This window comes from Cricetulus griseus, unplaced genomic scaffold, assembly GCF_003668045.3.
Source record: "Cricetulus griseus strain 17A/GY unplaced genomic scaffold, alternate assembly CriGri-PICRH-1.0 unplaced_scaffold_235, whole genome shotgun sequence".
NCBI classification, from domain to species: Eukaryota; Metazoa; Chordata; class Mammalia; order Rodentia; family Cricetidae; genus Cricetulus; species Cricetulus griseus.
Window position 1 is genome coordinate 17,030 of NW_023276959.1, and position 11,756 is coordinate 28,785.

Here is an 11,756-nt window from a genome sequence, read left to right on the forward strand (position 1 = left end):
TTGCAGGTGCCTTTACCCTTTGAGCTCTTCCGCCTGAGGAAGTCAGTGTAGGGTGTATATGAAATGATCGCTAGCGATGTGCGCTGACGGTTTACACGGGCCCGGGAGCCTCTTTTGAGTCTCCTGCATTCACCTGCACTCATTCTTGAGCTGACTGGACCTGTGGTGCGGACTTGAGCAGTCGCATGGCACAGAATGCCGGGGGGCAGGTGGCACAGTCCACCAGCTCATGGTGGCAGGAGTGGTTTGCGCAGCTAGCTGGCTGCAGCAAGTGCAGAGATACTGTCCCCAGCGCTGGAGAAAGCATGGCTCCAGATCCCGGGAGACACTCTGATCTATCAGGTGAACCTGCGGGCCCCTTGACCTGGCTGCTGAATACCGGCCCTCGGACCCTTTGGGCATGTCTTCTAAGTGTGCCTGTTTTGGAACCGTGTTTTCTAATTTCCAATACAATCTACTTAGAAAACAACTTAGAATTGTCAATACTTTGTTACAAAATAAAGTTTTATTTTCTGATATAAAGCCCTCCAGTTTTGCAGAGAAGCCATTTTGTCTTAACTACCCCCACCCCAAGGAGCTGTGCCCCATTCTTTATGCCGGTGTTTGAAACCTTCCAGGGTATTGGGTGGGTTTGGGCTAGAGCTCAGTGGAGAGCCTTTGCCTTGGGGGTAGGAGACCCTCGTCTCCAGAACTGCCAAAAAAGGGTTGGGGGCCACAAGTGGCTTCGATGGTCTGATGAGCTCTGTACAGGGTAGGGCCATCCTGGGGACGTGGTGGTATATACCGTAAGTTACACCTGTTTGAGTGAGGACCGTGACCATGACACTGTACGTCCTGGTTTGCAGAGTCACACACCACTGGAGCCACAGGATTCTTTGCTGAGGCCCGTGCCTCTGTGTGGGCCCATTTGCTGGGGGAAGCCTGTGCTGCCAGGAGGGATCTGGAAGCACAGGATGGATTCAAAGCCACAGCGCTGTCTTCAGGGGCTTTGGTGACTGTAGAGCCTCAAATCCAGAAGTGGAGCAGATGTTACCAGGCCTGCCTTCCACTGAGCACGTGTGTTGCTGTTGTGTGCTCTGTAGTGCTCTCCAGTCTGGATGCTCTGCCAAGCCAGAGTTGCTGGACACGTAGCCAGGCCTCAGCAAGGACACACAAACCTGTTTCCTCCCTGTGTCCCTTTTAAGTTGCTTGGAGCTGCTCCGCCTGAGGCACCTGAGACAACCAGGGTTAGGCCAGTCCCACCCCCTTTCCTTGAGACTGTTCTGGAGTCAGGGCCTGCTTGTCTTCTCTCACAGTAGGGAGGTCCTTACTGTGTGCCCCATGTGGCCTGTGTGTGTGCTGTGCTGTGTGTGTTGAGAGCACCCTGCCAGGCCCACTGCGGACTCATCCCCAGGCAGAAAGCAGAGGAGGCAAGAGTGGAGCCTTATCATTCTGGGGTTCCCAAGCAGACACCCCCAGGCTGCCAGAGCCCTGAGCAAAGTCAGTGGTTCTCAACCTTCCTAATGTGACCTTAAATACAGTTCCTCATGCTGTGGGGACCCCGACTACAAAGTTATTTCATTGCTGCTTCATAACTGCAATTTTGCTACTGTTATCAATTGTAAGGTAAAAATAATCTGTTTTCCAATGGTCTTTGGTGACTCGTGTGACTTACTCGACCCCCAAAGGGGTCTTGACCCACAGTTGAGAACTCCTGCTCTAAAGGGCAGTGTGGGGCCAAATGCCACAGGGTTTCCACAGCAGGAAGGACTCACCAGAGTCAGGAGTTCTTGGGACCTGGTCAGGCTAATCCACCAGAGCTACTGTTAGCAGGACTCGGTTCCCGGTATCCCTCTGATGCCTTCCGCACTGACCGTGTAGCAGCAGGAGGAGAGGGGCAGGTGCGGGGCAGAGAGCACCCGTATGGTCCGTGCCGGGCTTCTGGGTAAGCCCATGGAGGCATCGTCCTCATGTGCCCGGTCAACCATCAGTCTCATCAGGATCTGGTTGGCCCAGGTGATGCCAAGGGCTGGAGAGAGGTGCTCATCCCAGGCCCTGAGACACAAAGTGGGTACTGCTGTTTGTAGATCCCAACCCCACTCCAGTATCCAGTATGTTGAGGTGCCCATACTCACCCCAGTGGCCTGGGCATAGACTCTTGCTCCTCCACCGTTTCCATCACCTGGGAAAACCCAAGTGAGGGTCAATGGCAGCAGCCACCTCAGCTGCTTCCCAGTCAGTTCCGTTTCCCCTGCCTCACCTACCTGGTTGATGCACAGCACAGGGCTCCGGAAGGTACTGCTCAGTCTGCGGAGCGCGGCTCCCAGAGACTGCAGGTGCTTGGCCCTGGTGGCCAAGGCCTGAGCATCATACTCACAACGGAACGGGGCAGCAACAGAGTCAACCACTACCAGGCGGGCCATCCCCCTTGACAGCAGAATGGGAACCCTCTTGCTCACACACTCCAGCAAGGCGTCCTGTAAGGGACATACATGGTGGCCGACACTGGCACACCTGGCAGTGGCCTCCATCTGCTCTTGACTCCCTGACATGCAGCTTTTTGACACTGGCTGCCTCCCGCCCACAGGGTGGGGGTGGGGCAGGACACATGACTCATTCCTGCACCTTCACTCTTAGTCTCTTCTCATAAGCGTATCGTCCACTGTCTCCCAGACCCTCACCCTGCGTCCTGTGGAGGGGTGTGATCATCAGAGTGACTGTCCCTCCCAGTGGTTCCACTGCAGATACTGAGGTCACCCAACCCAGCCACGGCTCCACGGCTGACACGATCACCTCACTAGACTGGTCTGGAGAGCAGCCCTGCTTGGCCCCACTCGAGTAGGGTGCTGGGGGAAGGGCTAGGTGTCCTCCTAGTCTTTGTGCTGATGGGCAGGTCAGACCTGCTGGTGGTAGGGTGGATTAGTGGTCTGGTAGTGTGTTCTGCACTCCTGAGGTACCATCCGCTCCTAAAGGGATTGGAACCCTGCACCAGCCACATAAAGCTACACCCTGGAGAATATTCCAGTGGGGAAGAGCAGGGAGGACACTGGGGTCAGCTCCCCTGCTGCCCACTCCAGGAACCTAGGCTAAGGGCACAATTGTATCTCCCCAAGGCAGGGAACCACTGTGCCCTGTTGGCACTAGGCTTGGGTGACTTACGACTAGCTGAGTGGCCCAGGTCAGGCAGGATAGGCTTGTATGGAGAGGGTAGATGGCTGTTGTCAGAGGACAGCCTTGCTGATGGCCACAGCAGCCAGGACCTCCATACTGTTCCTAGTTCAGGGTCATAAGCAGTTCTGGCTGCCCAAGCAGGTAGCCAACACTGACTCACAGCAACTGTGAGGAACTCTCAGATTCCCTCATCCAGCCCAGAGTGAAACTTTGTACTTCTCTCTAGGGCGTCCCCAGCAGAGCCTCTTTGTGTGGAAAACGACAGCAGCAGCCTAGAAGACGCTAGCACTAACGTGAGTGACTGCACTTTCCTTCAGCCAGGGCCTGGGTACCTCGGGAATGGCTAGAAGGTGTGGGAGGACAGGTGTGGTCCTCATTGCTCGACTCACACAGAAGAGGGGAGGTTCTGTGTCCAGGTCCTGTTGAGCCCCAGGGAGGCTGACACCATGCCCATTGCTGGGCAGACCCCAGGGCAGGGGGGGGATGGAGCAGCTCCCAGTGGTGGCCTGACCTGCAGCTTTCTTTTGCAGTGACCTGAGCCTGGCCTGCTCTAAACACCATGATGCTGCTGAGTATGGCTCCAGAGCTGGCCCTGTGAAGGCCATGGTGGGGCTGGGAGGGCCTGCGGCTGGGAGCCCAGTGCTAACTTAGTCCCCCTGCCCTCGTGCTGCGGAGCACACACTAATAACCACACCACTAGGAGGGTTTTGGAGAGCAGCTCTCACTCAGTAAGGTCGGTGACCTGCCCCTGTCCCTTCCTGGGAGGCCCCGGGACAGGATACATCTGGCTCCTGCTGCTTCTGCCTGGCCGTCCTGTGGCACTCCTCATGTGTTTAGTTCTCTGTGTTGTGTGTGATAATGTATTTTTATTGTACATTTTTTAAAATTAAAAGTTTATATGCCTTATCGTTTACCAGAATGAATGTCTGTTCATAACTATCTCCCTCCCCTGCTTTTCCCCAAGACAAGGTTTCTCTGAGTAGTCCTGGCTGTCCTGGAACTTGCTCTGGAGACCAGGCTGGCCTCAAACTCAGAGATCCTACCTGCCTCTGCCTCCTGTGCACTGGGATTAAAGGTGTGCACCACCACTATCCAGCAACTATTTTTTTAAAATGTAAACTTTTTACTATCGTGTGAGTGATCTGTGTGCATGCCATTTGGTAAAAGGGCAGCTCTGGGGTCAGTGAGCCAGCTTGCTGTCCTCTCGGAACACTCCCCTGAGCCACAGTGATGTCCTAGATGGGCATGCCGAGGGTACTCATTCTGCACGTCTGTATTCGGGATACAGAGTTAGTCCCTTCTCCAAACTCCTCAATGAACCTCGGTTGTCACCCATCCCTGCAGACAGGAGCTTCTGTAATTGAGCAACCACGCTAGGCATGGCCCTGCTTCCTGTTGCTAAGCCTAGCTGGTCAGTTTCTCCTCTGGCAGCAGGTAAGCCCCAGACTGAGGCAGCCTCAACAGTGAGCAGCAGCAGGGAGAGGGCCCTGGACCCCCAACCTACAGGATGCCTTTGCTACACACCCAGGAAGGACTTCTCCCCACCTTCTTCCTAGGTAGATGGACAGATAGTGCTCAGGGGCCAGTTAGGTCTGAATTCCAGCTAAGGAGTAACAGTGCTGCCTACATGTAGGACTGTGGAGCAGACTTCACCATACTTATCAACCCAGCACGACGGGGCGGCAGGCTCTCTGCTAAGTGTGTTTAGCTTGGCAGTGGTTCTCAACTTTCCTCACGCTGCAATCCTTAAATACAGTTCCTCATGTTGTGCTGACCCCCAGCCATAAAATTATTTTGTTGCTACTGCATAACAGTAATTTTGCTACAGTTATGAATCATAATGTAAATATCTGATATGTGGCCCACAGGCTGAGAGCTGCTGGGTTAGATAGAACCCTTCCACCATGACTCAGCCCTATGGGAGCCTGATCCTCCAGACTCTTAACGCTGGACATATCTTCCTGACTCTACCCTGGCGGTATATTGAGTTGAGCCTGGTCTCTGCACCACAGGCCGAGACACTGGGCCATGTGTGAGCAGAAACAGACACTCACCACGTCGGCCGCATGCTCGATGAAGATGTGGTTGCTGAATCTGATCTTCTGGATCACCTCCCCAGGAACATCCGTCCGCAGCTGCTGTTGCTGTTTAATGAGCTGCCACAGCCGCTTGCTGGGGAAGGCATCCTCTGTGCAGATGTAGACAGCCCCTGGGAAGCCAGAGCACCGGTGTGCATAAGGACTGGAAATGGGCCTGTGGCTGCAAAACCACATGTGGCCTCTGCCTGTGTCTATTTCTGTCCCTTGAAAGTTTTCACCCCAAAGGGCAGCAGGCTCAACTTGGTTCTTATCCCACTCACGGCTATGTTGCTGGTCCCTTAGAATACAGGCTAGCTCTCTACCCTGATACCTGAGTGTACACACACACACACACACACACACACACACACACACACACCTTGTTCCTGGATACCCTGCTAGCTTATTCCTGCTCTGTAGTTCCCTGCTGGGTTGGGCAAAGCAGAGATCACTAGGGTTAAGGGACTTTGGGACATATTCCTTAGGTGCAGGACAACTCATGCTCCTGCCTGTCTGTCTGCTTGTTGATGCCATGGTAAGTACGAGAGTGGATGACCAGGCACAGACACCTGTCACCCAGAACACAAACAGTCCTTGTGTAGTACACTATTGGGCCTAGGGCCACCCAGATCCTGCAGCTGAAAAGAGCTGGGCTACTAGCAGGAAACCCTGTGTTTGTGGGCAGCAGGTTCTTAACAAAGATACCTGTCCCTCAGCTGAGAAATGTCTTTCCCATAGACGGTGCGGGGATTCTTGCAACATACATGCTTAGTTCTAGAACTCGCCAAAGGCATCAAACCACAGATAATAAAAAAAAAATGTTTTTCATAACACTGTTCATGTTCCAAAGGACCCAGTTAAGAAAGCAAAGATCAGCCAGGTAGTGGTGGTGACGTAAGTCATTAATCCCAGCACTTGAGGGAAGCAGAGGCAGGTAGATCTTTGAGTTTGAGGCCAGCCTGCTCTACACAGTGAGTTCCACGACAGCCAGAGCTGTTACACAGAGAAACCAGGTCTGAAAAAACCAAACCAAAGAAAGTAAAGATCACCCACAAAAGGAAGATGCACAGCTGACAATATTCTGGCTACAAATAGAAATATGGAAATTGTTCTGTTAAGGCAGGGTCTCACTCTCCAGGCCAGACTCACTGTGGAGCCAGGCTGGCCTCCAACTTGCATTGATCTTCCTGAGGGCTGGGGCTACAGGTGTGGAGTGCCACAGCTGGGTGACAGTTTTAAAGGCAAGAGGTACTTTTGAAATGGCTCTGGGTCTAACGGGTTTGTCTGGGAAGAAGGCACATCAGAGGCTAATGTCTAATTGCTACAGACTCAGTGGAAATGCCACTGCCACTGCCTCCAGGAGTAGCTATTGTACAAGACAAGCTGTGATGAGGACCAGGGACACTGGAGCCTTCCTTCAGTTATTGCTTTTGGGACAGAAAGCAATGTGAAGTGGGGCTGTGGTATCCCTAGCCCTGCTCCCTATCCTGGGCATAGGACCTAAAGCACAAATGGCAGAGATCTTGGCCTGTTTTGCAGGCAGCTGTGACCATCAGCCCACAAGGGACCAGGCAGGTAGTTTGGAGAGCCTCCCTGTGTCAGAGCCATCCACATGTCCTCTGGCTCTGCGGGCCTGAGCGCAGGGGTGAGATGCTTCAGTTTAAGCTGTGTGGTGACTGCAGGGTCAGCTGGTGCCCCTGCTTCTTCCCACAGCCTAAGTATAGCCTCACCTTCCACTTGCTCTTCAGGAAGAAGAGAGTCAACCATAGGAAATCACCCAAGAGACAGCACTGGTTCCCTCAGAGGAAAGCAGTCCCCCTGAGCAGGACAGGTGCCTGAGTGCCACTTGCCTCAGCCCCTGCCTTCCCTACTCCCCACTCACCAGCCTCCAGGCCTCCATATTGTCGTGGGAACTGCACAGTCAAGCAGAGCTGTAGCCCCAGCTGGGTCTTCCCTGCAGAGCTTCGACCAGCCAGGTCAGTGATGCCCTCCAGGGGCAGGCCGCCACCCAGGAACTGATCCAAGACTGGGCAGCCCAGGCTCAGGCGTTGATGCTGCTCGGGGAAGCTCTCCCTCTGCTGGAACAGCTGCAGTGCTGCGGGGAGCATGGGGTCAGCTTCCTGCCTGGCCTGTGCCCTGCCCACAGCCCGCCTGCTAGGGCCTGTGAGCATGAGGCCTTTAAGGAAGTGCTGGTCTCAGATGTGGTGTGGCTGGAGGACTGGCGAAGCACACGGGCCGGTCGGAGGGCAGGCGGCCTGGCCGTGTGGCTGAGTACAATGTGTACGTAAGAGTCTGTCCCTGTCACACTTCCCAGGGTGCCACACATATTCTAAGATATAGCCTGTCCCTAGTGGGCACAAGCTGCTAGAGAAATCCAAACCCAGACCAGGTGTAGTGGTATGTATCTTCATGAATCTGAACCTAGCCTGAGCTACAAAGAGAGTTCCAGGACAGCCAGAATGACATAGAGAGACCGAAGGAATGAAGAAAGGGAGGCAGGGGGGAAGCAAGGAAGCAAGGAAGCCAGTCTAAGCTCCATGGTGTGGCAGGGTGCCCTCAGCTAACTGTTCTGGGTCTGTGTAGTCTTGCACAGCTTCAGCATGAAGAGAAAATGAGCAGCAGCCTGTGACACTGAATGGGGACAGTTCTGAGCAGTATGAGCTTCAGGTTGGCCAGACATCAGTGAGGCAAAGCTGTCACATGGATGACATGTCCTGAAGTGGCAGGCCCTCTCACACCATTGGGGCCCCAACTTGGTCCTTTCCTGTGAGGGCCTCCTCTGGGTGCAAGTACTCCAGGAAGGCTCTGTAGAGGACGCTGCTCTGTGTGCTCTGGATAAGTCATTTGGACCACCTGTCTTAGGGGACACTGATGGGCTAGGGCAGCTGCTGCGAGGTCATTCCCAAGACAGAGTCTGGAGCCCATTCAGGCCTGTGTCACCCCTCACCCCAGCCAGCTGACGCTCTCCTGCTCACCTGTGAGGACCCGGCTGCCCTGGAGGTGCAGAGCGGCCACTCTCAGTAGGTGCTGCACATCGTGGGTGGACAGGCTGGTGAGCCTCTGCAGGTCTGGTCCCGAGTAGCACAGAACCTCCTTCACTGACCTCAGTCTCCCTGAAGCCACACAGACAAACCACAGCAAAGGCAGAGCACGGTAAGTCAGGGCACTCAGCAAGGGTGGGAGGCGAGGAGAAAGCTGGGCCTCCAGATCTGGGGACACCAGTGATGGTGACTGGATTCACCCAGGAAATCTTGGGTAGTGTAACCAGTGGGTGGAGAGGGAGGGAGGGGCCTACTGAAGGGAGCCTGCTGCTGCACCCTTGTGACTTGGCCCTGACTTTCATGTCAGCAGCAACAGGAACCAGAGGTGAGGGCAAATCCTGGGTGCTATGAGGATGTGACTGTCACCCCATCCCGCTCTTTGTCCATAGTCCCAGCTACATGGGAGCTGAGACAGGAAGATCGCTGGAGTCAAGGAGTTCAAGGCTAGTTTGAGCTACACAGCAAGACCCTGTATTTTAAAAACAAAACAAAAAGCGTGAATGTAGAGTTGGGGGTGTGATGTGGAGAGTGCTTGTTACCAAGCACAAAGCCCTGGAGTTGACTTGACACTGATAAATGGAGAAAGGACCACGTGAAAACCACTCAGAGCCGCCACGCCAGGCCAGGCCAGGGTAGACAAGGGGGATGGAGGGCAAGCAGAGCCTGGAAGCAGACAGGCCAGGGTGGGGCAGGAAGTGGAAGGCATCTCACAGCTAAACAACCCAAGGCCCGGCTGCTTGGGGAGGAGGATAAAGAAATTAATTCTGGGCTTGGATTTACTTTCTGTTTTCAAACCAGTTGAAAGAAGAAAATATTAATCCCAGCATTGGGAGACAGGCAGGAGGATGTCTGTGAATTCAAGGCCAGACACAGTGTTCCAGGCCAGACAGAGCCATACAGTGACACCCAGATACAATTAGAAAGAAAGAAAGAAAGAAAGAAAGAGAGAGAGAGAGAGAGAGAGAGAGAGAGAGAGAGAGAGAGAGAGAAAGGAAGGAAGGAAGGAAGGAAGAAAGAAAGAAAGAAAGAAAGAAAGAAAGAAAGAAAAGAAAAAATAACTGCAGGTGTATTAACCCGGTTCACACAGTGACAGGAAGACCTGCCATAAAGATGAGGGCTGCGGCCTGGCCACAGCAGCCACAGCCCTTCAGGAACTCTGGTGAGAATGGTGCCCATTAAGAGACAGAGTGGCCCACAGCATAACTAAAGACCTGAGATGGTCTTTGAAAAGGAGAGAGCGGGCCGGGTGGTGGCAGTGCACAGATGGCCAGCAGCTTCCCACAGCTTGTTTTACCCACGAGAATAGCTGTCCTCTTCAGAAACATACCCTTCTTAATTGCAGCAGTAATTCTGGGATTTAGGTCCAGTTGATCCAAGTCCATTTCCTCAATGGGCTCACCACGGGCATGAAAAACTTCCAGTGAGACACAGTGACGACAACAAATTTCAAGGTGCTTGCTATCAACTTGGATTACCTGTGGGAGTGGGCATGTTAGGAAGTGACACTTAGAGCCGGGCGGTGATAGCACACACCTTTAATCCAAGCACTCGGGAGGCAGAGGCAGGCAGATCTCTGTGAGTTCGAGACCAGCCTGGTCTACAAGAGCAAGTTCCAGGACAGCCTCCAAAGCCACAGAGAAACCCTGTCTCGGAAAGAAAAGAAAGAAGGAAAGAAGGGAAGAAAGAAAGAAAGAAAGAAAGAAAGAAAGAAAGAAAGAAAGAAAGAAAGTGACACTTCGAGCCTAATGGGACAGCGCTCAGCTCCATGGTTATCAGTGTAGTTAGGTATTACACTGAGGGTGGAGCTCAGGTGTCGCTGTCCTGGGAACACCATCCATGAAAGCCCAGGATGAGGCTTCTGTTTGCTCCATCATCCTAAGGATTGGGCAGTTCAGAAGCCTAGACTCACTCTAGAGGTTGGCACAGACCAAATTTGTCCCTGACATCCTGAAGGTGGTAGTGCCTGAGGCTCACTTGGGAGAAGAAAGCTCGCGCGTGTGCTCAACCTCCAATTAACTTCTTGGGGCATGTATGGGTCCAGGTCTACATGCATGCGTCTCACTCAGCATTCTCTAACATTTTGTGAGTTTGGGATTGTGAAGGGTGGGGGTGGGGGACCGGGACCACACCTCTTCAGAGAACAAGAGAGGCAGGACCAGTCCAGTGTTACAAAGTATGTGCCCAACAATACATTGCAATCTCACGCATGGGTTCAAATGGTAATACCAAGAAGCACTGTGTGTGTGTGTGTGTGTGTGTGTGTGTGTGTGTGTGTCTTGCTGTGCAAGTGTGAGGATGTTGAGGATGTGGAGATTTGGTACTGGGCAGGCATGGTGGCCTGTCAGTAATCCCAGCACTCAGAAGGCAGCCATAGGGCATCCTCAGAGCAGGCTGACCAGCCGATCTGTGAACCTGGGCTTCAAGAGAAACCCTGCCTCAGTATATAAGGCGAGTGATTGAGTAACACATCGGACATCAGCTTCTGGCTGCCACCCATGCACACATCAGTAACATCCAAACAGGCATCTAAGTGTGTATATGCGTGTACAACACGTGTGACAGAGAGTGAACAAGTTGCTGTTTTGGGAGCAAAGTCAATTACCCAAAGAAACCAGAGGGTTAGATGCGCGTGGTGTTTCACTCCTGCAGGAGCACTAGGAAGGCTGAGGTAGAGCAGCTGAGAGTCCAAGGCCAGCCTAGGCTACAAGCACAGTGACATCCCGTCCTTAAGAACGCCGGGAGGTGGCGGTAGTGGTGGCTGCGGAAGCGCACACTTTTAATCCCAACACTGGGGAGGCAGAGGCAGGAAGATCTCTGTGAGTTCAAGACCAGCCTGGTCTATATAAAGTTCCAGGACAGCCAGGGCTACACAGAGAAACCCTGTCTCGATAGAAAAAAAAAAAAAGGATATGGGGCTGGAGAGATGGCTCAGTGGTTAAGAACACTGGCTGGTCTTCCAGAGGTCCTGAGTTCGACTCCCAGCACCCACCTGGTGGCTCACGACCATCTGCAATGAGATCTGGCCTGCAGGAATACATGCAGAACACTGTTTCATGATAAATAAATAAACCGTTAAAACAAATAAAAGAAGGACGCCACCAAGAAAGTCACAGGTCAAGTCTGCAGCGACTGTCACGCCGTGGCTGGCCTGGGACAGGCGCGCTCCCTAATGCTGTTACTGGAGGCACCGGCGGGGAGGGCGGGTTCGACTCCCCCGAGCCCTGTTACGGCCTGAAGGGACGCCCGGCCGCGGAAGATCGTTCTCTGGGCGCGGCCTGGGCTGCTCGAAACCCACCGTGTCCTCGGGCCTCTTGCGTGGCCCCACGACCGGCCCCTCGCGATCGGCTCCGTCCCGACTCGGCCGCCTGGCGAGATCTCCCGCGCGCTCCGCCCGCTCCGGAAGCCCCGCCCATCTGAAGCTTCTCTTCCAATGAGCGTCTGGAGTCTGAGTCGGCCCCACCCAGCAGAAACGAAGAGTAGGCTACGT

General features: G+C 53.8%; 1 protein-coding gene across 4 annotated transcripts; it reads right to left on the reverse strand.

Annotated features, from left to right (window-relative positions):
* Positions 1 to 483: 483 nt before the first annotated feature.
* On the reverse strand, positions 484 to 11,668 carry Xrcc3 (X-ray repair cross complementing 3). Of its 4 annotated transcripts, XM_035453782.1 has the most exons (9): positions 11,565 to 11,668; positions 9,597 to 9,744; positions 8,204 to 8,341; positions 7,111 to 7,323; positions 5,205 to 5,359; positions 2,244 to 2,456; positions 2,115 to 2,161; positions 1,755 to 2,034; positions 484 to 1,212 (listed from the first exon to the last, which is right to left on the reverse strand). In XM_035453782.1, the coding sequence occupies exons 2-8, from the start codon at positions 9,649 to 9,651 to the stop codon at positions 1,806 to 1,808; spliced, it is 1,050 nt and encodes a 349-aa protein (XP_035309673.1). In that variant the 5' UTR covers positions 9,652 to 9,744; positions 11,565 to 11,668; the 3' UTR covers positions 484 to 1,212; positions 1,755 to 1,805. The 4 variants fall into 4 exon arrangements, with proteins under 4 accessions (XP_035309673.1, XP_035309669.1, XP_035309672.1 ...); XM_035453778.1 differs by having other exon boundaries at positions 1,755 to 2,456; XM_035453781.1 differs by lacking the exon at positions 11,565 to 11,668 and adding an exon at positions 10,872 to 11,097 and having other exon boundaries at positions 1,755 to 2,456.
* Between the last annotated feature and the right edge of the window lie 88 nt (positions 11,669 to 11,756).